This window comes from Hesperophylax consimilis, unplaced genomic scaffold (assembly GCF_061612785.1).
Source record: "Hesperophylax consimilis isolate HC1 unplaced genomic scaffold, BYU_Hcon_1.0 scaffold_34, whole genome shotgun sequence".
Taxonomy (NCBI): Eukaryota; Metazoa; Arthropoda; class Insecta; order Trichoptera; family Limnephilidae; genus Hesperophylax; species Hesperophylax consimilis.
Genome location: NW_028301264.1, coordinates 272,620 through 297,963, shown reverse-complemented (window position 1 = coordinate 297,963; position 25,344 = coordinate 272,620). Strand labels below are relative to the sequence as shown.

The 25,344-nt window shown below is 38.4% G+C and overlaps 1 protein-coding gene across 1 annotated transcript; it reads left to right on the top strand.

The window, feature by feature from the left end:
- The first annotated feature begins 480 nt into the window (after positions 1–480).
- Positions 481–25,344, top strand: LOC149409152 (uncharacterized). Its single transcript, XM_089650086.1, has 2 exons — positions 481–953; positions 25,258–25,344. Exons 1-2 carry the CDS (start codon positions 660–662, stop codon positions 25,342–25,344), a joined length of 381 nt encoding a protein of 126 aa, XP_089506212.1. The 5' UTR covers positions 481–659.

Below are 25,344 nucleotides of genomic sequence, written 5' to 3'. Positions count from 1 at the left end.
TGAACGATAAGAGAATGTGCTAGAAAAATCATAATTTTTATGGACGCTATTTTTAGACTTGGGTTCGAACTTTGGAAACACTTTTATCAGGCTCTATGTGACCGAACGGGCTGAAATTTTGGAATGGTGATGAGAATTGTAATCGAAATCGAATTCAGTCACAAAATCTGTATAAAATTCTAAGAAAAATCATGACTTTTTTGGACGCTAATTTCAGAACTTAATGTAGATTCGCTCTTGGTCGTGTGGGTATTCGTATGATTTGAAATCATCGGATGAACATCCGTTTCGACATATTATTTCATTAGTGAATCTTTAACACGATTCTTGTTACACATTTATTTTGTCGCAACGTGAGTAGCTGACGCAATTTTTTCCTGTCCTTACTACAAAATGCTAAAAATATATTTTATTTTGTTTCAGACTGACGTTTGTTACAGGATTAACAAATACCTAGGTTCCTTTGTAATTAATTGTGTTTGTAAATCAGCTTCGTTGACAATAGTTGGTTAAAAGTGAATTTACTATTATTATAATTAATTCGTGAACTGTGTCAATAATTTTACTTCAATACGTGACGAGTGAACAGTACAGAATAAAACACAGTGACGTGCTATCAAGTGTTGAAGTGCGAAGTGCCGTGAAAACGAATAATAATAATGGATACCGTAACTCAAGTTAATCAGGGTTCTTGGATGAACACTCTGGTAGCCCGGCTTGGTGGCAGCAAGCACCCCGAGGGGGAAGAGGAGCCCGGGGTACTGTGCCCCAAGGACAGGGCTGGCTCCCCGCGCCCCCTGGACAGACTCAGCCCAGCGCACAGCCCCTGCCTGCCGGAGCCCCCGTTCCAGGCTTCCCTCGTGGCAGATAAGTACCTGCTGCTGGAGCAGGTCGAGGGTTCCTCCCTCTGTCGCTGCGTGGACGTCAGAACACAACACGAATATGTTTGCAAGGTAAGAATACAATATCATCACCGTCCGATAATACCTATTCCATACGTTCACTTATTCACTCATTCTTTCATTCCCCTTTTCCCGATTTCTTAGAGAACGATTACAATACATAATGAATACTGACATTGTCATTAGAACGTATCGTGTCATTGTCATAATGCTAGGTACCTAATTTGTGCGCCTGCCTAGTGATTAGAAGCGTCATAAACATATTGTAAAAGTTTCCGTCTTTTACACATTATTTGTAATACCTATCAAATAAATCATCATCTCTATTTATCATCTATTTCATAACAAATTACGTTGTTTGTCGAAAAGTCTCCGTATGTTTTGCATACTATCGGGTTTCATATTTTAATTTACCAATATCATTTGCGTCGTAGTGCTGATTTTTTTTTATTATTCTAGAAGAATAATAAATAACACGTGGAAAACAATAATACGATATAATACCTACCAACCTATATTGCATTGTGCATGTAATTTAGAATAACTGCTTCTGCCTTTTCCCACGTGTTGATTTTGTGAGAAAAGTTAGCCCAGCTAGGGGTATCCAATAGTCAATGGTCCTCGAATACCAATATTGTAAGAGCTGCCCTTTTTGTATAGTAATGATTCCAATGTTAACCCAGCAGGGGTTTCTGTTGACTACGCCTTGCCCGTAGTAGGTACTGTTGTGATTCCAATTTCTCATTTCACAAAATGCATATTATTTAGTATTATTAATATTAATGAGTTTGATCAGGTTTGTCCAGCCTGCTGCATCGAATTGCCTCAAGTTCGTGAGAGATTTATCGCTTAATTTATTCTTTGTATTCTCATTTTAAAATAACACGTCCTGCCGTATTATGCGAATCGGGGATAAATCTCGGAATACTCCCAGTATCCCAAATGATTCGACCAAAGGGTTGGCCCTGACCGTCTGTATGTATTGTTGTACCGGTTTATTCTTTGGTCTACATCTCCTAGTCTCCTTCAATGGAAGCAATCTTCCAAACAGGCCTTCCATTGATATTTATTTATTTTTATTTTTTTATTTTATTTATTCGATACACAAACAGGATATTTATAAAAACATTAATTATGGTTTACAAAATAAAAAAGTACAATTATAAATATCCCTAGACTAATGTGTCTGCAGCAATCACATTTGCACATTCACATAAGCAAACATGTAAAACAATAACAGTATTTATTATACAAAACATAAAACTTAATAACAAAGATTGAAGCACATAATAAGTAGAAAAATTTAAAGAATACATATTATAAAAAAAAATCTAAACCACTAAACAAGTTTTTTATTTATTTATTTTTCTTTTTTAAGTACAGAAATCGTGGAGATATTTCTTGAAACACGTTATATTATTTGCAAAAAATATCTATGACAGTGTGTATTTTAGCAAGATCATTGTATGATCGAGACATTCTAGACATAGGATTAAAATAACCAGTGTTATTGGCAAAAATTTCGGTCCAAAATATGTTCATATTTCTAGTATATTTGGGCCTGGCGTAAAAAGTGATTTGATTGACTAAGTTACTATTAACACGATTATTCACAATTTTGTAAAGCATTAAGAGGTCATTTATATTTCGTCTTTTAACTAAACTCTCTAATTTGAAATATGTAAGTCTTTGTTCATACCCATTTAGAAGATGGTAGACACCTGATCGATAAGACAAAATCCGTGTAAATTTTCTTTGGACAGATTCAAGTCAGGATATCTGTGTCGTGTAATGTGGATTCCAGACTGTTGACCCGTACTCAAGAACACTACGGATTAACGAATTGAATAGAATTATTAGGCTATTAGAGTTCTTGAACAGTTTAGTTGATCTTACAATAAAACCTAGTACTTTATTTGATTTATTTACAATGTATTCTATGTGTTGGTTGAAGGTTAGTTTGTTGTCGAATATAATTCCTAAGTCTTTGATCGATTCAACTGTTTCCAGATTGTGACCACATATGCTATATGAGTATAGAGTTTTGTTGGTGTTCTTGGTGAAATTTATTACTTTGCACTTAGCTATATTCAATTCCATTTCATTGTCAATACACCAGGCAGATAATGTGTTAAGGTCTTGTTGTAAGAGTTCACAATCTTCCATAGTTTGAATTGCTTTATATATCTTGAGGTCGTCAGCGTATAGAGAAAAATTACAGTGGAGTTTACATGTAAGGTCGTTGATGAAGATTAAGAAAAGCAAGGGTCCAAGGTGTGATCCTTGTGGAACGCCCGACGTAACTTGTATTGGGGAAGAGTTAAAACCGTTAGCAGTAACTAATTGACTTCTATTTGATAAATATGATTCTAACCAACGAAGCAGATTTCCGTGTATGCCGATTTTATCCAGTTTATTCATTAAGATAGGGTGACTAACTTTGTCGAAAGCCTTACTGAAATCGGTGTATACGGCATCTGCTTGTGTTTTTTTATTCATTGATTTTTTTTATAGTATACCTCACAAGAGTCCCAACTGCTCCCGTCTGGAGCCAGTGAGACTATGGCATCCCCGATTGGGGGATGTTGTGAGGCTGAAGGTAAGTGGGGAAGGGAAAGAGGAAGGTGGGGAAGTACCTGGCTATTCAGATCTAGTCACTAAACACGGCTAAAGCCATTTGGAGCAACGTTTCAATTCAGGGCGATACTGGTAGTATCTTCCACTCTGGAACGTGCCGCAAATATACTAAATATTATTTTAATTAATTAATTGTGAAATAACACAAATTAATCAAATAAAATTTATTTGCGCACGCCGGGTTCGAACCCGCGACCTTCGGAATGGCAGTCCAATGCGTTACCACTGGACTATGCCGGCCGTCACAGAAAGAAATTTACACAGAAAGTCCATATACTCGATTAAATTTGTGTTTGTTGATTGTTTAGCTACAAAGCCATGTTGGAAAGGGCTAAGTATGTGTGTTACGTGATTAAATATGTCTTTATATACAATGGACTCAAATATTTTGCCAAAACAAGATAAAAGGCTGATAGGACGGTAGTTCTTTACATCATTTTTACTGCAAGACTTATGGATCGGAATGACGTGGGCAACTTTCCACAGATCTGGAAATACCCCTTCGTTCAGACTTTTGACGAATAATTTGTGTAAAGGTGCTGCAAGTTGATCTGCACAATTTCGAATGAATAGTGGAGGAATACCATCTGGACCGGAACCCTTATTGATATCGAGAGTGTTCAACTTCACCTTGACCTCGTCTAGGGTTATTTTGATATGAGATAGTGGATAATTATAGAGTGGGGAAGAAAGTTTAGAGTCACTTTTAAAATTAGATGGTGAGCTAAATACAGAAGAGAAGTAAGTAGAAAAGAGTTCGCATGTTTCTTTGCCATTTGTTGCTGAATTTTCGTGGAGATGCATGATTTTTGGGAGAGAATTAGAAACTCTTTTCGATTTAATGAGGGTTGACAGATTTTTGATACTGTTAGGGAGAGAATTTTCTATTGAATCTACATAGGCTTTAAGGCAGGTACGTATGGATAATTTTACTCTAGCCCTCAAGATGGAAAAACTGTCATAGTCACATTGATTTTTGTATTTTTTCCACTTCTTTCTAAACTTTTCTTTTTCTCTAAGTTGGTGGATCAAAGCACTGTTGAACCAAATTGGAAACCTTTTGTTGCTGTTTCTTAAGCGCGGAGTGTGTTTTTCAATTGATAGCCATAATAAGTTGTAAAAATGTAGTAGGGAATCATTACAATTCAGAGTATTAAGATCGTTCCAGTTATTTAGTGATAGCATTTCATTGCATTTAGTGTAGTCCGTTTTTTTGAAGTTATATTTGATGTGATCTGGGTTGGTAGATGTAACTTCTATGACAAGCACATACCTAACAAAGTTTTAGTTTTCTTGAAAAAATAATTTAAATTGCGTACAGTCAGTATTAAAATCTATGATTAAATTACTAATTAAAACATATGTATTTTCACAAAGGTGAATCATTATTTTATACATATTGTTGGGGACGGATATAGCACCGTCGCAACGCGGAATAATAAGAATTGGAAAGGTTCGGAATGCCGACATACCCTTTTCTATTCTTCCACGGTTTTCAAATCCTTCTTTGCGCTGGTTCACAACAAATCACAAATTTCACCATGCGCGAGCTCACGATGGCTTTGATTTTCGACACGGTCGATAAAGGGGGGCTCCGTAATCAAACAATGTTGACAGGACGAATATTTTAACTCAACTAACGTCGGCATAGGAGAGGAGAGGAGGTGGGTGTTGGGTAGATAGGCCACAATAATTTTACAAAGGAAATAAAGGTAGGTAGCACGATGCTAGGTGCCAACACATATATTTTAGATAAATGACCGATGTGCACTATTACGATGTCAGTCCACTTCCAACTATCCATTCTCCCAGCAATATTTCTCTCCCAGCCTCTCCAGGTCAACTAGCACATGCTATATTTCTCGGGTTATTATACTTACCTATGTGTTCAATCGCTCGATCTTCCCCCGCTCGTTGTACGTACGTCATACATGTCCATGATTGCCCAGCCCTTGTTATTCGAAGGCTCTCATGCTGAAAGTTATGGGGGGTTGATGGGTCAAGTCATCTATCGCTGCATTATTATACGACGCGTTGTGTGGTTTACATAACATTTGCAGATTAAGTGAAAAATCTCGGAATGGTTTGGCAGTCTTGGCCATAAATAAACCACTCGCTCTCTTGGCACTGTTGGGGACGGATATAGCACCGTCGCAACGCGGAATCATAGGAAATGGAAAGGTTCGGAATGCCGACTTACCCTTTTCTATTCTTCCACGGTTTTCAAATCCTTCTTTGCGCTGGTTCACAACAAATCACAAATTTCACCATGCGCGAGCTCACGATGGCTTTGATTTTCGAAACGGTCGATAAAGGGGGGCTCCGTAATCAAACAATGTTGACAGGACGAATATTTTAACTCAACTAACGTCGGCATAGGAGAGGAGAGGAGGTGGGTGTTGGGTAGATAGGCCACAATATTTTTAAAAAGGAAATACAGGTAGGTAGCACGATGCTAGGTGCCAACACATATATTTTAGATAAATGACAGATGTGCACTATTACGATGTCAGTCCACTTCCAACTATCCATTCTCCCAGCAATATTTCTCTCCCAGCCTCTCCAGGTCAACTAGCACATGCTATATTTCTCGGGTTATTATACTTACCTATGTGTTCAATCGCTCGATCTTCCCCCGCTCGTTGTACGTACGTCATACATGTCCATGATTGCCCAGCCCTTGTTATTCGAAGGCTCTCATGCTGAAAGTTATGGGGGGTTGATGGGTCAAGTCATCTATCGCTGCATTATTATACGACGCGTTGTGTGGTTTACATAACATTTGCAGATTAAGTGAAAAATCTCGGAATGGTTTGGCAGTCTTGGCCATAAATAAACCACTCGCTCTCTTGGCACGAAAGGGTCGAGAGGATGCACTAGGTGGCATGAAAGGCTGGGAGGTGATTGGAGAGACTAAGGTAAACTAGGATGAGGTGATTTTGCACAGCGGTGCTGCCAAGGTCTGTTATCTGTGTGAGGATGTTGTGTCGGCGCTCTTTATTGACAGCAGACACATGTCAGCGCTATATTTGCGGCGGACACATGCCTGAACGAATGACGAGCCTCGTGCTGGCACAGTTGGTGGACGGGGTAGTCTCTCTCCCTGCAGAAGCTGGTACAGTTCCTTCGCTACCTAGGACTCTTGCAGCAGAGTCTCCATCTTCTGTCTTCGTCGAGCGTCACAGCGGTGCTGCCAAGGTTTGTTGTCTATGTGAGGATGTTGTGTCAGCGCTCTTTATTGGCAGCAGACACATGTCAGCGCTATATTGGCGGCAGACACATGCCTGAACGGATGACGAACCTCGTGCTGGCACAGTTGGTATAAATAACAAATGTAGTTCCTAGGAAATAAATTGTACAGCGCCCTTGAGGTGATTTTTCACAAAAACGGCGCTATAAAAATTATCCAATTATTATTATTATTATTATTATTAGTAAGGGTCTGTACTTAGACATTAGAAAATCGAACTCAATGGGAGGATGATAGGAGTCAACTTTAGATAGCACATGTGAAGCAATTTGAATTTTCAGGTGATGGTTGGAAAACACTAAATCTGAAATTCAATCTATGTTATTAGAGACATGATTGAACTGATTAAGTTCAGTCAAATTTTGGAAGTCTAGTAGGGATTTTGATTTTTGGCTATTATATATGACTGGTCTGGTGTGAATTTCGTTGACATTTAGTGGGCATTGAATAGATGGTGGTACATTAAAATCACCCATTATTATTGTTACATCCTCTGATGATAAATTATTATATGTTGTTTGACACTTTTCGAAAAAATCTGTGAGATTTTCGATTGGTATATCTGGAGGCAAATACGCCAAACATAAGTTGATGGTTTGCCTAGATGTTTCATGCAATTTAAATTTAATCCATAAATCTTCTGTTAATTTTGAGCTGTGTGTTGGAATTGTGATAGATGTCATTTCTTTCTTTATGGCTATTAGAACTCCACCACCTGATTTTTTAAAAGAACTCGATGTGTCCCTATCTCGTCTGTAAATATTATATCGATCATCTACTATTTCATGGTCATAGATTGAGGAGTCTAACCATGTTTCAGTATAACAAATCAAATCATAATTGCAACTGAGCACTTCGCAGTGCAAATCATTTAATTTGCTTTTCAAACCACGAGCATTTTGATAGTAAAATGTTATTGCCGTTTTGCTGGAATGCATTTTGAAAGTATATATTAAGCATTATTTTTTATTTTTTATTTTTTTTATTTTTTTTTATTTATTTACACGAACATTGGGCTTTTACATACATAGTTAAAAAAATAATATTCTGAAAATTGCAAGTTCACAAAATTAATAGTAAAAATACATATAACCATATCCATTTGACATATTATAACAGCAAGTAAATAGTACAAAAATAAGAATATTCCTACTCCTAAGTTATACAGACTTAAATTAGTTAATAAGAAATGTAAAATTTATATGTAAATGCTAGGTAGTGGCAGCAGTAACATGATAACAATACGGCACATAGTGTATGAGGCCTTTGAGTAAGAAAGCTAACGAAATAATTATTTTTATTTTTCGGAATAACTTTATTGAGTAAAACCTCAAATTGAAATATTTAAATATTGAAGACAATATAAGAGATTTTTAAACGAAAATCTGAAACAGAAAAATCAGAAAAGGAAACGGTCACATCTGGGACTCGAACCCAGGACCCTTGTCTTTCCGGGACAATGCTCTACCAACTGCGCTAATGGGACCCTATTCCCCTCGGTCACTTTTAACTGTATCATACTTCGAATAAGAACTACCAACATTGTCTTCATTTTTTCACCGCACATTTTTATTGGCAACTATCTTTATGTATGATCGCAAGATTCAACCCGAACTAAATGCAATCCAGACAGCGTCTTTTTTTAGATAAACCTATCTTATTTTTTATTTTTAATGTGCGACATCTGTTGACTTTTTCTGCAAGTCTAGAATGAATATTTATTTTTCGGAATAACTTTATTGAGTAAAACCTCAAATTGTAATATTTAAATATTGAAGACAATATTAGAGATTTTTAAACGAAAATCTGAAACGGAAAAATCAGAAAAGGAAACGGTCACATCTGGGACTCGAACCCAGGACCCTTGTCTTTCCGGGACAATGCTCTACCAACTGCGCTAATGGGACCCTATTCCCCTCGGTCACTTTTAACTGTATCATACTTCGAATAAGAACTACCAACATTGTCTTCATTTTTTCACCGCACATTTTTATTGGCAACTATCTTTATGTATGATCGCAAGATTCAACCCGAATGAAGACAATGTTGGTAGTTCTTATTCGAAGCATGATACAGTTAAAAGTGACCGAGGAGAATAGGGTCCCATTAGCGCAGTTGGTAGAGCATTGTCCCGGAAAGACAAGGGTCCTGGGTTCGAGTCCCAGATGTGACCGTTTCCTTTTCTGATTTTTCTGTTTCAGATTTTCGTTTAAAAATCTCTAATATTGTCTTCAATATTTAAATATTACAATTTGAGGTTTTACTCAATAAAGTTATTCCGAAAAATAAATATTCATTCTAGACTTGCAGAAAAAGTCAACAGATGTCGCACATTAAAAATAAAAAATAAGATAGGTTTATCTAAAAAAGACGCTGTCTGGATTGCATTTAGTTCGGGTTGAATCTTGCGATCATACATAAAGATAGTTTCCAATAAAAATGTGCGGTGAAAAAATGAAGACAATGTTGGTAGTTCTTATTCGAAGTATGATACAGTTAAAAGTGACCGAGGGGAATAGGGTCCCATTAGCGCAGTTGGTAGAGCATTGTCCCGGAAAGACAAGGGTCCTGGGTTCGAGTCCCAGATGTGACCGTTTCCTTTTCTGATTTTTCTGTTTCAGATTTTCGTTTAAAAATCTCTAATATTGTCTTCAATATTTAAATATTACAATTTGAGGTTTTACTCAATAAAGTTATTCCGAAACATAAATATTCATTCTAGACTTGCAGAAAAAGTCAACAGATGTCGCACATTAAAAATAAAAAATTAGATAGGTTTATCTAAAAAAGACGCTGTCTGGATTGCATTTAGTTCGGGTTGAATCTTGCGATCATACATAAAGATAGTTGCCAATAAAAATGTGCGGTGAAAAAATGAAGACAATGTTGGTAGTTCTTATTCGAAGTATGATACAGTTAAAAGTGACCGAGGGGAATAGGGTCCCATTAGCGCAGTTGGTAGAGCATTGTCCCGGAAAGACAAGGGTCCTGGGTTCGAGTCCCAGATGTGACCGTTTCCTTTTCTGATTTTTCTGTTTCAGATTTTCGTTTAAAAATCTCTAATATTGTCTTCAATATTTAAATATTACAATTTGAGGTTTTACTCAATAAAGTTATTCCGAAAAATAAATATTCATTCTAGACTTGCAGAAAAAGTCAACAGATGTCGCACATTAAAAATAAAAAATAAGATAGGTTTATCTAAAAAAGACGCTGTCTGGATTGCATTTAGTTCGGGTTGAATCTTGCGATCATACATAAAGATAGTTTCCAATAAAAATGTGCGGTGAAAAAATGAAGACAATGTTGGTAGTTCTTATTCGAAGTATGATACAGTTAAAAGTGACCGAGGGGAATAGGGTCCCATTAGCGCAGTTGGTAGAGCATTGTCCCGGAAAGACAAGGGTCCTGGGTTCGAGTCCCAGATGTGACCGTTTCCTTTTCTGATTTTTCTGTTTCAGATTTTCGTTTAAAAATCTCTAATATTGTCTTCAATATTTAAATATTACAATTTGAGGTTTTACTCAATAAAGTTATTCCGAAAAATAAATATTCATTCTAGACTTGCAGAAAAAGTCAACAGATGTCGCACATTAAAAATAAAAAATAAGATAGGTTTATCTAAAAAAGACGCTGTCTGGATTGCATTTAGTTCGGGTTGAATCTTGCGATCATACATAAAGATAGTTGCCAATAAAAATGTGCGGTGAAAAAATGAAGACAATGTTGGTAGTTCTTATTCGAAGTATGATACAGTTAAAAGTGACCGAGGGGAATAGGGTCCCATTAGCGCAGTTGGTAGAGCATTGTCCCGGAAAGACAAGGGTCCTGGGTTCGAGTCCCAGATGTGACCGTTTCCTTTTCTGATTTTTCTGTTTCAGATTTTCGTTTAAAAATCTCTAATATTGTCTTCAATATTTAAATATTACAATTTGAGGTTTTACTCAATAAAGTTATTCCGAAAAATAAATATTCATTCTAGACTTGCAGAAAAAGTCAACAGATGTCGCACATTAAAAATAAAAAATAAGATAGGTTTATCTAAAAAAGACGCTGTCTGGATTGCATTTAGTTCGGGTTGAATCTTGCGATCATACATAAAGATAGTTGCCAATAAAAATGTGCGGTGAAAAAATGAAGACAATGTTGGTAGTTCTTATTCGAAGTATGATACAGTTAAAAGTGACCGAGGGGAATAGGGTCCCATTAGCGCAGTTGGTAGAGCATTGTCCCGGAAAGACAAGGGTCCTGGGTTCGAGTCCCAGATGTGACCGTTTCCTTTTCTGATTTTTCTGTTTAAGATTTTCGTTTAAAAATCTCTAATATTGTCTTCAATATTTAAATATTACAATTTGAGGTTTTACTCAATAAAGTTATTCCGAAAAATAAATATTCATTCTAGACTTGCAGAAAAAGTCAACAGATGTCGCACATTAAAAATAAAAAATAAGATAGGTTTATCTAAAAAAAGACGCTGTCTGGATTGCATTTAGTTCGGGTTGAATCTTGCGATCATACATAAAGATAGTTGCCAATAAAAATGTGCGGTGAAAAAATGAAGACAATGTTGGTAGTTCTTATTCGAAGTATGATACAGTTAAAAGTGACCGAGGGGAATAGGGTCCCATTAGCGCAGTTGGTAGAGCATTGTCCCGGAAAGACAAGGGTCCTGGGTTCGAGTCCCAGATGTGACCGTTTCCTTTTCTGATTTTTCTGTTTCAGATTTTCGTTTAAAAATCTCTAATATTGTCTGCAATATTTAAATATTACAATTTGAGGTTTTACTCAATAAAGTTATTCCGAAAAATAAATATTCATTCTAGACTTGCAGAAAAAGTCAACAGATGTCGCACATTAAAAATAAAAAATAAGATAGGTTTATCTAAAAAAAGACGCTGTCTGGATTGCATTTAGTTCGGGTTGAATCTTGCGATCATACATAAAGATAGTTGCCAATAAAAATGTGCGGTGAAAAAATGAAGACAATGTTGGTAGTTCTTATTCGAAGTATGATAGAGTTAAAAGTGACCGAGGGGAATAGGGTCCCATTAGCGCAGTTGGTAGAGCATTGTCCCGGAAAGACAAGGGTCCTGGGTTCGAGTCCTAGATGTGACCGTTTCCTTTTCTGATTTTTCTGTTTAAGATTTTCGTTTAAAAATCTCTAATATTGTCTTCAATATTGAAATAATTATTATTGGCAGTATTGTTAACAAATATACTGCGTTTGACTGGTTGTAGTGGCCTGCTCAATCGAGGGCGATTGGTCAGCCATTTTACATAGTTTATATTAAAAAAATATTGTGCAGATTATAAATAAAGAATAGTAAAGCAATAATATAACATTTATTTTATCATTAGACATAATATAAAACCAAGCAAAAAGCAAATATAAACATGATAGTTTGTAGGTATAAGCCTGTTTTGTCAATCTTGAGGAAATAATTCAATAAGGGGTGCAATAGCTAGATGTTTGTTGTTTTATTTTAAAAGTTCTAATATTTTGGTTTTAAATTTGGAAACCGATTGGAAATGATAGACATCGATTGAACTATATTTGTTTCCAAGTGTATGAAGCCTTTGAATTGGAGAGTTTACGAAGTAATTATTGGCAGATTTGGTAACAAAATATAGAGCATTTGAACGGGTATCATGGGTAGGTATACGCAAATTAATTAAGCTCGTTAAATCGAGGGCGTCCTGGTTGCCATTAGATATATTGAAAAGGCAAACTAAGTCACTCACTGTGCGTCTTGTAGTTAAATCGCTTAGGTTTAGTAATTCCATTAGACATGTTTAATTAAGTTCTTCGATTGGTATTCCAAGTTTGTAATTAATAAACCTTAGAAAATAATGTTGTACTCTTTCGAATTTTTGCTGATGAGTCTTATAAAATGGAGCCCAGATTGTTGAGTTGTACTCCAAATTACTTCTTTCCAACCCAGTATAAAGCAATTTGAAGGAATTAATTGTTTTAAATTCTTTTATCGTCCTCAGAATGAACCCCAGGCATTTCATGGCCTTGTTGGTTATTTCATTTATATGAGGAACAAAAGTTAATTTACTGTCAAATAATATACCAAGGTCCTTAATTTGTTCGACTCTTTTTAGGACATTGTTGTTGATACTATATCGTATTGCACTCCGATAGCCAATATTCTGGCTTCCGAGCATTTGGTTGCTAGCTCCCATAGCCAAAATAGTGGCTTTCCCAGGCGGTAACTTTGAAGCTCTGTTTTCCCCATTTGCCGATACCATTATGTGAATTTTATTTCACAATGGTGTGCACAAAGGATTAAATATTCCTTAAAATGTATTCATAGTCAAAATACATTAAAGGATTAGCTTATATAAATGTTTCTTAGAATTTTTGGCATTTTTGACCTACTTTGTATTTTTCTGTGTGTGTTTTATTTGGTCAGTCTGTATCGGTACATTGTTCGCGGCGGAGCTCCTCCTACTGTGGTGACCATTATTCTGTGAACGTTTCAAAATTGAAATAACAATTAAATATTTTTAAATATATTCTTATCGCCATGGATCAATTTAATGAATATTTCGAAGAAAGTAATGATAACGATGTGTTTAGTAATATTAACGAACAAAGTGAAATAATAAATCAAAGTGTAAATAATATTGAATCTTCATTGAATAATGCCTTTGAAAACATTGAAGACTTCCAACCTGACTGTGATGACGACCTTTTGATATTTGATAACGTTGACTCTATTGTGAATAATTCTATACTAAACGGTAACGAATCAGATAGTGATATCGAAGCGCGACCAAGTAAAAGAAGGCGAGTTGTTTTTTTCTGAAAGTGAAAGTGAATCAAACAGTGATAACTGGGAAATTTTAAGTAATATTTTTCAACCAAAAATTTATGATTTTTCCATTGGTGGTGACGCGCTGGTCCTAATATCACATCAAATTGTAATGAGCCGCTAGATTTTTTCAAATTGTTTTTTACTGGTGAACTAATAAAATCCATAGTCAGTAATACTAATAATTACGCAAATAATATTATTTCAAATACTCAAAATTTAAGTAAAAATTCTCTTTGGCATTCTTGGAGAGATTTGGATGAAGGAGAATTTAAAGCTTTCTTGGGAGTCATATTAAATATGGGAGTGAGACCACATCCCAATCTCCAAGATTTCTTCTCGACTGCTTTTGTCGCGTACTCCCCATTTTTCAGCAGTGTTTTTAAAAGAGATCGTTTTTTACAAATATTTTGGATGCTACATCTCAGATTCAATGAAACAGATAACAACGAAACACTTGAAAAAAGAGTTGATAAAGTAAATGGATTTATGCAATATATAGACAGTAAATGTAGAGAATATATGATACCCCGTAAAGAAATAGTGGTAGACGAATCTGTTGTCAATTTTAAAGGCAGGATTTGTTTTAAAACTTATAATCCAAACAAACCAAATAAATGGGGCATCAGGATATACATTTTGGCGGATTCGGGATCTGGTTATATTTATTCATTTGTTCCGTATTATGGTGCCGTAACCACGAATAGGTTAATTAGACCTGATCTTCCATTTACTTCAAGAATTGTTTTACACCTATACAACAATTTATTAATTTCCATTCCTGAAGCTGAAGGCTTTCACATGTTTACTGACAGGCTATATACAAGCCCGCAATTAGGAGAGGAATTGATGAAGTTAAAAACTCATCTAACTGGTACAATAATGACGACTAGAAAGCATATTCCATTACCAATAAAAAATGCTAAATTGAAGTCAGGTGAAACGATAACATGTGTCAAAAACAATGAATTGCTTCTTGCTTGGAAGGACAAGAGAATAGTTACAGTATATACCAATCATTATTCAAACGATTTTAAAATTGTAAGAAGAATAATGAGAGGTGGCGAAGAAGAAACCATAATGAAACCAAATATGATTATAAATTATACAAAATATATGGGAGGCGTGGATACTGCAGACCAGTATACTGCAGCCTACCCATTTTTGAGGAAAACATTAAAATGGTGGCGAAAATTGTTTTTTTGGGGTCTTGAAGTTTCTGTTGTTAACTCATATATTTTATATAAGGAAAAACAAAATGAAATGAAACTTAAGGCTATGACACATCTTGAATTTGTTGACAAACTTATCATTCAATTAGTCGGAAATCACAGGAGGATTAAATAGTACTAAAGGCAGACACTGTCTCGATCCAGAACAAAGGTTGGATGGAAAATTACACATACTTATGCCTCAAAATGAAAAAAAATGTCGTGAGTGTATAGTGTGTTCGGATAAAAAACAACGAGAAAGGACCATATATTTTTGTAAAACTTGTGACAATAAACCTGCTATGTGCGTTGGAGTGTGCTATGAAAAATATCATACCTTAAAAATTTATAAGTGATTAATTTTAATATGACAATAGACATTTATAGTGTTAAGTTATATATATATATATATATTATTTTTTTCAAATGTGTGTAAAACTGTTTATACTTGTCTCTTCAAAAACACCGTGTATCTGTTGAGATTCTTCTACCTACTGGTCCGCCTTCTTATTTTACCTGCTCCGCCTCCTGGGACGATCTATCTTTTGTTTTCGGTGCCATTTTCAAGTAAGTAACATGTAATAATCCAAAACTAGAACCAATGAATTCTTTAGGAGGGTAGGTATTCCCGGAATACAAAGACCTAGTAAACCATTGATTTACAACGTTAGCCGGACAAGCAATAGGGTGCTCACGAAAACATCCTTACAAATAAATTTTAAATATTTCGAACAAAAAAGACACCTCTTTTACGAAATAAGTACCTTCAATTTTGTAAGAAATATATTACTCATAATTTAAATGATTTACTAATTATCTTGACTTTAAATAATTGTGTTTTGTGACTTTTTCGAATAATGTCGTTCTAATATATTATCCCGCTGCAATGGTCACCATATAGGAGTAACAGGTTGTCCAAAAAGAATGAGTAAAATAATGTATTTTTTTAATCTTCTAAGGAAAGTATGTTTATTTTTTTCAACCCCAGAGTAGACTACTGGTCAATAGTGAATCCAATAGGAGTGCAAAGTGATATTGATATTTAATGGGATTTTTGATTCGGGTAAAAGTTATTGATTGACATTTTTCAATGTTGAGAAACAGTTCATTAAGGGTGCACCACTCTTGTAGCCTCACAAGATTTGATTGCAATACGCTACAGTCATTAAGATTAGTTATTGTTTTGTAAATTTTTAAATCGTCCGCAAATAAAAGTATCATAACTCCATCAAAGATGGTAGTTATGTCGTTGATAAACAAGGAAAAAAACACTGGGCCCAGATGTGACCCCTGTGGGACTACGGTGAAGATTTCAAAGTGATGTGAAAAATGTGAATTGATTTTTACTGATATTTTTTTTTGTGAAGGTAGTTTCGAACCATCTTAAAATATGCCCAGTCATACCTAGGGATCTTAGTTTGCTTAAAATAATTTTATGTGAGACTTTGTCGAAAGCCTTACTTAAGTCTGTGTACACTACATCTGTTTGAAGACGATTGTTCATGGAATTAGTTATATATTCCTGATATATCATTAAGTTTGTTAGAGTAGATCTTTTTGCTATGAAACCGTGTTGTCGATATGAAATTACTCTATTGATTTCAGGCGAGAGTTTAGAGAGCAGGACAGATTCAAGTATTTTCGGGATTGAAGACTGGATACAGATAGGTCTATAGTTGGATATATCAGATTTATCACCTTTCTTAAATATTGGAGACAGAAAGCTTGATTTCCATTTTATCGGAAAAATGCCAGTTTTTATGAACACATTAAAAAGTTTAGTTAGAGGATAAGTCAATACTGATGAGCATTTCGATAAGAAGATTGGTGGAATGTTATCAGGACCAGCCGATTTGTTAAGGACAAGGGATTTTAATTTGGTTCTTATATCACGTTCTTCAAATATGCATTGATTGAAATCGATGTTATTATTATTAGGTGTTGTGGCGTCGAGCATTGGTGAGTTGTTTGTAGAAGCATAGATTTTACTGAAGAATTCAGCAAACAGATCAACAACTTCTTGGGAATTATCTGCCGTTTTGTTATCTAAATACATGTTAGAGGGAATACCGGAGTCATTGTTGTAAAGTAATTTTGAAAATTTAAAGATGTTATGGGGGTTGGCAAGAGCCAATTCTTCACATTTGTCGATGCACTTTTTATAACATTGCTTGGAAATTTTTTTGGTTGACTTTCTGAGTTCGTTAAATTTAGCGTCATCAATAGGATTGCGTGTTGATTTGTAGATTTTATGAGCTATTTTTTTGTCTCTAATTATTTTAATGAGATCGTTACTGAACCACTTTGGATAGTTATGTACATACATTTTTGAGACAGGTACAAGTGAATCAATAGATTTATTTAAAATTGAGTAAAATTTATCTACCATTCTATTTATGTTTTCTTCAGAGTCCAAGAAGTTCCAGTCAGTTGAAGATAAAAAAAAGATTGGTGATTTGATTAAAATCGGCTTTGAAGAAGTTCAATTTTGTTGATGCCGATGGATTTATTTTTTTAATTGAACAGTTGCATTCGATCAGTAGAGGGGGGTGATATTTGTCTATTGGGAGTATAGATTCAATAGATGCGGATACTTTAACTAATAAAGAATTTGGAAAAACTAGGTCGAGAAGACGAGAATTAATATTGAGTACATAGTTTAACTGTCGTAGATTTAGAAAATTTGACATCTCGATTATCTCATGAGAACCATGGTTGATGTTGTCCGTGGTAGAAGTTTTATTGTTATCTATGTCCCACATGACATTTGGCAGATTGTAGTCTCCTGTCATAATCGTGGTGGCGCCAGGAAATTTCCTTCTGATTGTTTCGATTTCGAAGTAGTGGTCCTTGTATAATTGGGCGTCGGAAGATGGGGGAATGTAAATACAGCCAATGATGATTTTTTCACTTTTGGTGGACACCATGATGAATAATTGTTCAAGATGTGTATGTATGCACTTGAGTTTTCTTGATTTGAGTCTATTGTTTATGGATAACAATACACCTCCTCCTCTGGTTTTAATGCTTTCGCTTCTGTCTTTTCTATATACTGTGTGATTAAAGAAGCCCAATTCGGAAGTTTCAATGTTTTTATTTAGCCAAGTCTCAGTGAAAGGGTAGGAGTTGTAGTTTAAGGTTGGTATGTTTGTTTTCAGGTCCTGTAATTTTGTCCGAATTCCACGTACGTTTTGATAGTATAATGAAATTTTAGTGTTTAGTTTTTTGGGATCGTTTTAACGATTGTAAGATTGTTATTAATATATTTTATTGTGATATCCGTTTCACCTGAAGACTTCCTTTTTTCCAGTTCTTCTCTTTAATCTATTAAATATTTACGTTGTAGAAAAGACTGGTCTTGATAAATTCGGATATGATTCTTTAGAGTGTCTTTCTTTTTTAGTAGAATTTTCGGCCATTTAGCTTCCGGAAATTCAACTTTTATACTTCTCGGTTTGTCAGTTTTCCGAATACCCAATCTGTAGATTTTTATGTCAAGGTTTGTTGTCGAGTTTTATTAAATATGTCTTTTTGTAAAATTGAAATGAATGCTTTGAAAAGAAGCGATTTAGAACGTGAGAATTTTTTGTTTGTTTGTGGTAAATGATTTTGTCTATGGTATCAGATTTTGACAGAACTAGAAAAACTGCTTCCAAAGATCGAACAAAAGTCTGAAATTAGCGTCCAAAAGAGTCATGATTTTTCTAAAAATACAATTTTATAGAGATTTTGTGACATTCGGTCTCATAGAGACTGATAAAAGTGTTTCCAAAGTTCGAACCATTGCGTCCATAAAACTCGTGATTTTTCTAAAAATACAACTTTATGTAGATTTTGTGACTGAATTCGTTTGGATAACGATTCTTATCACTATTTCTATACAAACTGTTTCCATAGATCGAACCCAAGTCTGAAATTAGCGTCCATAAAAATCGTGATTTTTAAAAAAATCCAACTTTATGGAAATTTTGTGACTGAAATAAATACATAAAGATAGTTGCCAATAAAAATGTGCGGTGAAAAAATGAAGACAACGTTGGTAGTTCTTATTCGAAGTATGATACAGTTAAAAGTGACCGATGAGGATAGGGTCCCATTAGCGCAGTTGGTAGAGCATTGTCCCGGAAAGACAAGGGTCCTGGGTTCGTGTCCCAGATGTGACCGTTTCCTTTTCTGATTTTTCTGTTTCAGATTTGCGATTAAAAATCACTAATATTGTCTTCAATATTTAAATCTTAAATTATCGTCCATAAAAGTCGTGATTTTTCTAAAAATACAACTTAGTGTAGATTTTATGACTGAAATCGTTTTGGATCATGATTCCTATAACTATTCAAAAATTTCAGCCCGTTTGGTACCATAGAGCTTAAAAAAACTGCTTCCAATTTTCAAACCAAAGTCAGAAATTATCGTCCATAAAACTCATGATTTTTCTCAAAATACAACTTTATTAAAATGTTTTGACTGAAATCGTTTTGGATAACGATTCTGTTCACTATTACAAAAAATCAGCCCGTTTGGTACCATAGAGCCTGAAAAAACTGTTTCCATAGTTCGAACCCAAGTCTGAAATAAGCGTCCATAAAAATCATTTTTCTTAAATTTATGCAAATTTTGTGACTCGTCCATAAAACTCGTGATTTTTCTAAAAATACAACTTTATGTAGATTTTATGACTGATTTCGTTTTGAATAACGATTCTTATCACTTTTTCAAAAAATTAGCCCGTTTGTTACCATAGAGCCTGAAAACACTGTTTACATAGATCGACCCCAAGTCTGAAATTAGCGTCCATAAAAATCATTTTTCCTAACTAAATGCAAATTTTGTGACTGATTTCGTTTTGGATCATGATTCTTATCACTATTCCAAAATTTCAGCCCGTTTGGTACCATAGAGCTTGAAAAAACTGCTTCCAATTTTTAAACCCAAGTCTGAAATTATCGTCCATTAAACTCGTGATTTTTCTAAAAATACAACTTTATGTAGATTTTCTGACTGATTTCGTTTTGGATAACGATTTTTATCACTTTTTTCAAAAAATCAGACCGTTTGGTACCATAGAGCCTGAAAAAACTGTTTCCATAGTTCGAACCCACGTCTGAAATTATCGTCCATAAAACTCGTGATTTTTCTAAAAATACAACTTTCTGTAGATTTTATGACTGATTTCGTTTTGGATAACGATTTTTATCACTTTTTCAAAAAATTAGCCCGTTTGTTACCATAGAGCCTGAAAACACTGTTTACATAGATCGACCCCAAGTCTGAAATTAGCGTCCATAAAAATCATTTTTCCTAACTAAATGCAAATTTTGTGACTGATTTCGTTTTGGATCATGATTCTTATCACTATTCAAAAATTTCAGCCCATTTGTTACCATAGAGCTTAAAAAAACTGTTTCCAATTTTTAAACCCAAGTCTGAAATTATCGTCCATAAAACTCATGATTTTTCTAAAAATACATTTATATTAAAATGTTGTGACTGAAATCGTTTTGGATAACGATTCTGTTCACTATTACAAAAAATCAGCCCGTTTGGTACCATAGAGCCTGAAAAAACTGTTTCCATAGTTCGAACCCAAGTCTGAAATAAGCGTCCATAAAAATCGTGATTTTTCAAAAAATCCAACTTAATGCAAATTTTGTGACTGAAATCGTTTTGGATCATGATTCTTATCACTATTCCAAAATTTCAGCCCGTTTGTTACCATAGAGATTGAAAAAACTGCTTCCAATTTTCGAACCCAAGTCTGAAATTATCGTCCATAAAACTCATGATTTTTCTAAAAATACAACTTTATTTAAATGTTGTGACTGAATTCGTTTTGGCTAACGATTCTTATCATTATTTCAAAATTTCAGCCCGTTTGGTACCATAGAGGCTGAAAAAACTGTTTCCATAGATCGAACCCAAGTCTGAAATTATCGTCCATAAAACTCGTGATTTTATTGTGACCATCCCGTATCGTGATTGTCCGATCAGCAGCCGGGGTTTCACCTGCCGGCGGCCGGCCACTGTTTGTCGCGGGAGGTCTAGGTCTGTTACGGTGTGGGCCGTCACCGTGAACGCGTCTCCGTCGCCGCGCACCGACAGTCTCACCCGCCGGGACGTAGCATCGGACGAACACATCCCATTAGCGCCCCGAATTCGCAGGCCACGTACCGGACCCGCGGCTCCAACGATGTCTGCAACATATGCCTCGACTAGGGTTATTGCAGAGCCCTTGTCAAGCAGCGCGTGCACGGTCGCATGGCCCCCGGGGCCGCACAATGTCACGGGAATCACTTTCAGTAGCACGTTTCCCCCACTTTCCCACGTGTTCGTGACTGTGTGCGCCTCGGGGCCACGAGTGTACGCGTCATCGTGCAGCAAGCAATGATGCGGGGCACGGCACGTGCCCACTCCGCAGTTGGTCCGGTACTCGCACCGTTTTATCTGGTGCATACCGTCCAGACACTTAAAGCACAACCGTGCACTTTTTACAAGCTCCCAACGCGTACTGATTGTTTCTTCGGCGAATTGTGGACACTTGTAGAGCTTGTGCAAATCGTCTTTGCACAGTGCGCACCAAATTTCACTGCGGGGTTCCGGCCGCTCGTCGGTCACGTACACATTTTCACGATACGGGCGGGCGGCCCGCTGTTGTTCGACCGAGCTGCTCGGCCGCGCTGCTCGGCCATTGTCGGTGAGGCCCGACCGCGGCACCGCGTTGGTCAGCCGCTTCAGGAAGGCGGCAAGCTGCACCACGGTGGCCGCGTGCGTCTGGTCGGCCACCTTACCCAACCACAAGACGCGTAGGGCTAACGGCATCTTCGAGGCGATTTCGCTGAGGAGGGCCGGGTTGGAGAGGTAATCACCCCGCAGGTTCCCCAGCGAAGCCACGATGTTCTGCACCGTGCCCGAGAACTCCACCAGAGCCTCGGTCGATGCGTCCTCCTGCAGTCGGGTTAGCCGCTTTATCCGGTCGAACATGACCACGGCGACAGAGTGCGCGCCCCCAAAGCGGTGCTCCAGGACATCCATGATTTCCGGCACCTGCGCCGGGTCCAGGAGGAGAGGGCTGACGGCTTCTCGTGCCTTTCCCTTCAGGGCACGCTGCAGCCGCATCAGGTTCTCGGCCGCCGTCATTCCGCAGGTGGCCGTCGATTGCAGGAATTGTGCCTTCCAGGCCTGCCACTCTATGGCGTCGCCAGCGTAGGGCGGCAAGTCCTTTGCGCTGGACTGCCGGGCGATGAGGGATGCCATCCGCTCATCTTCGGGATGGTAGCGAGGTGTGCCACCGGCCTGGGACTGCCGGAGGGCGTCGGCGAACATGGCCGTCACCTGGGCAAGAGGGACACTCCCTTGATGCACCCAGTCTCGTGTCTGCCTCGCTGCCTCATCCGCTCGGTTGCAGGCCCCGTATCCGTAAGCGGGGGGTTGCGATGGCGAGATTCCGCTCGGGGCAAATGCTGGGAACTGGGCGGGCCCGCGGGTCACACCGGGATAGCCATACTGCGGCTCTGGTCCACCTCGCAGCGTCACGGCGCCTAGGGAAGCGCCGTCCGTGAGTGGATCCGCAGCATGGTTTTTCTCCGTCCCGGTTTGAGCCCTCACGGCGCGGCGTGAGTTCCCGATGACATCGGTAGTCTGGGCTGTGGCTTGTGGCACAGTGGGTTCTCCCCCCACTGTGAAGGTATGGCTGTGACCGGGGCCGCTAGGGGGCGCCGCAGTCTGTGGAAGGCCAGTGGTTTGCGCCTCCGCTGCGTAGCTCTGAGTAGGTACGCCCGGGGGCGCCGGCGTCGGCGTCGGTGTGTAATCCAGCCGCGGCGCAGTGGTTCGCACCTCCGCTGCAAACCCGAAGCCGTGAGTGAAGCCGCTAGATGGCGCCGCCGTCAGTTGGTAGTCCGCCCCTGGTGTTGTAGCTTGCAAAACAGTGGGCTCTCCCACTGTGTAGGCAAGGCTGTGACTGGGGCCGCTAGAGGGCGCCGCAGTCTGTGGCAGGCCAACCCGTGGGCCAGTGGTTTTCGCCTCCGCTGCGTACCCCTGACTAGGTACGCCCGGGGGCGCCGGCGTCGGCTGGTATTCCGCCCGTGGAGCTGTGGCTTGCGGAACAGTGGGCTCTCCCCCCACTGTGTAGGCAAGGCTGTGACTGTGGCCGCTCGGGGGCGCCGCAGTCTGTGGAAGGCCCACCCGTGGGCCAGTGGTGTGCGCCTCAGGTGCGTAGCCCAGGTTTCGTCCGAAGCCGCTAGATGGCTGGCTTCCGGGATAGGCTCCCTAGAGGCCCTTCAGCGTGGCGATAAGTTCTGCCATCTGTCGGGCGTGGTCATCCTGCAGCTTCTGGGTGCGCCGCCTCTCAGCTCTTAGCTCGAGCTGCACCTGCCGGAGCGTGTCCTCGCTGGAAGCCTCGCTTCTTGACGAGACGTCGGCCGCGGCAGGGGGCGTCTGTGGTGGTGATGCACCGGAGGGACCAGGCAGTAGGTCCGCTCGGGGATCAGAGGGGGCCAGGGGGGCGGTTGGCCGGAGTCCGGGGGGCGCGGCTGTGGCCGCCCCGGTTGGTGTGGGATCATCGCTTCCCTGCGATGAGTCCCCGTCAGCGCTGTTCTTCCCAGAGCGCAGTGAAGGTGACATCTTTCCACGGAGAGATCCGGCGTCGAAGGACCACTTATGTATCAGACGTAATGGTGACACATAAGACTGTAAAAGGGGCGGTGATCCCAATCTGTGGAGGCGTGAGATGTCGTCCTTCAGTGGCGTGGAGGGGTAGAACGGGGCCGTCTCTGAAGCCGCTGTAGAGCTGGTCCGATTACTTGTCGCTTGTTCTTGAGCTGATTCCGAGTCTGGTCCGAAAGGGTAGGCAGTCCGTGGTCCAGGGTGAGGCGGGGGTCAGAGTGAAAGAAGGCGAGCAGAGTCAGAAGTCGGAGCGAGGTAGAGGGCAGAGCAGAGAGAGAGGTGTAGAGCTGGTGGTGGTTTCTGGTTATCTGTCTTTTCAAGGGACTGTTGCCCGTTTTATAGGCCACCGGCGGCAGGCGCTGGCCGAGCGACGCTCACACGGGCCAACTTTCTCTTTGATTCTGGGAATCGAAGCCCGTGTTTGTGACGCGCTCGCGGCCCCGCCGCCGGTCTGGTTACCGCCTCTCGGCCGGTAATTTTGGGCCCGCGGCTGAACGTGACCACGGCCTCTCTTTGTTCAGGCACGGTCCTCAGAATCGCGCTTGTGGAACGTTCGGGCGGCAAACCACCTCGCACGCTATGACGGCGCACGGCCCTTTGCTTCGGGTCACGGCCGAACGTTCCCTCTCGTATAAGCACGATTCTCATAACCGTGCCCGAATTAAATGCTAAGCTAATTAAATGCTATTAATCCACCAGTTCTCTCGGTATACTTCTCTGCCCGTGTCTCCTAGCCAAGCTCCGACGTTTCATTTATTGTTTACATATTCATTTTTACATAGGGGTTCAGACATACATTTTATACATTTCTTTCATTTTATACAATTTAGGTTTAGACAGATTGGCGTAGATTATAGATTGGCGACCGCGGCCGAGCCCGGAGCAGTACGTCCGTAACAAATTTTATATACTTAATTAATCAAAACTATATTTTTTTCCAAAATTTTTATGAGATGTCTTACTGACAGCCCTGATTCAATAGAGCTAACTCTTAGTTCTCAGCAAATTCAACCAAATTCAATATTGAAGGTAACAATAACCTCAATACTAAACTACTCTACGGATTGAAAATAAAAATGCTAATGTACCTATGTATACCAGATGTTATTTTTGTTTAATCTTCAACATAATTTCTCAGTAATTATTCTGTTTAACATAATACTGTTTCGCTCCTGTGAACCACTGTAAATATAAATCATGTATATTGTAAAAGCCTTTTACGGCGTCTAAATAAATAAATAAATAAATAATCAAATTTTAAGACTGGTGAGATATTTTAAAAAGTGCCACAAAAACTTCATTGTTATGTAAATTTAAAATTCATTAATTATTTAAAGATTATTTATCTACGCTAGTCGGCAAATATTATGACTAAATTTTCCCATTAATAATAGTTCATCAACTTAATTAAATTTCCACTTTAGAGAAGAAGCAATGAACTGGACACTGGGTACTTACCTACTAGTGTATTCCGTTTAACTATGACCTTTCAGTTCATAAAATAAATATTGTTAGCTCTATCATACGCGCACACTCTATCATAAGCAATTACAACGATTTTTAGGTACCCATCTGCATCAACCCACCATATCAAAATATTATTATTTATTTTAATTAATTAGTATGTACATGAGTTCTATCACATTAACTTTCGAATTTGATAAGAAATTTTCTTGTGTCACGCTTTTTCAAAGTTCTTATGTATTTTGTGTGTTGTAACAGTGTGAGCAGCAATATTGATTATCGCGGTAATTAATTATTTTTTCCTCTTTTTGCAGCTTTGTGAAATCAACGATGACCCAAAAAGGAAAGAGTTTTTGGACGACCTATTCTCCTTTATGCAGAAAAGAGGTAAGCTTCTATGA

Excerpts from the sequence above, each read along its gene's own strand:
- LOC149409152 (XM_089650086.1), top strand. The coding sequence starts at position 660 with ATGGATACCGTAACTCAAGTTAATCAGGGTTCTTGGATGAACACTCTG. Across the intron at positions 954-25,257 it reads AACACGAATATGTTTGCAAG|CTTTGTGAAATCAACGATGA; the intron begins GTAAGAATACAA and ends CTCTTTTTGCAG.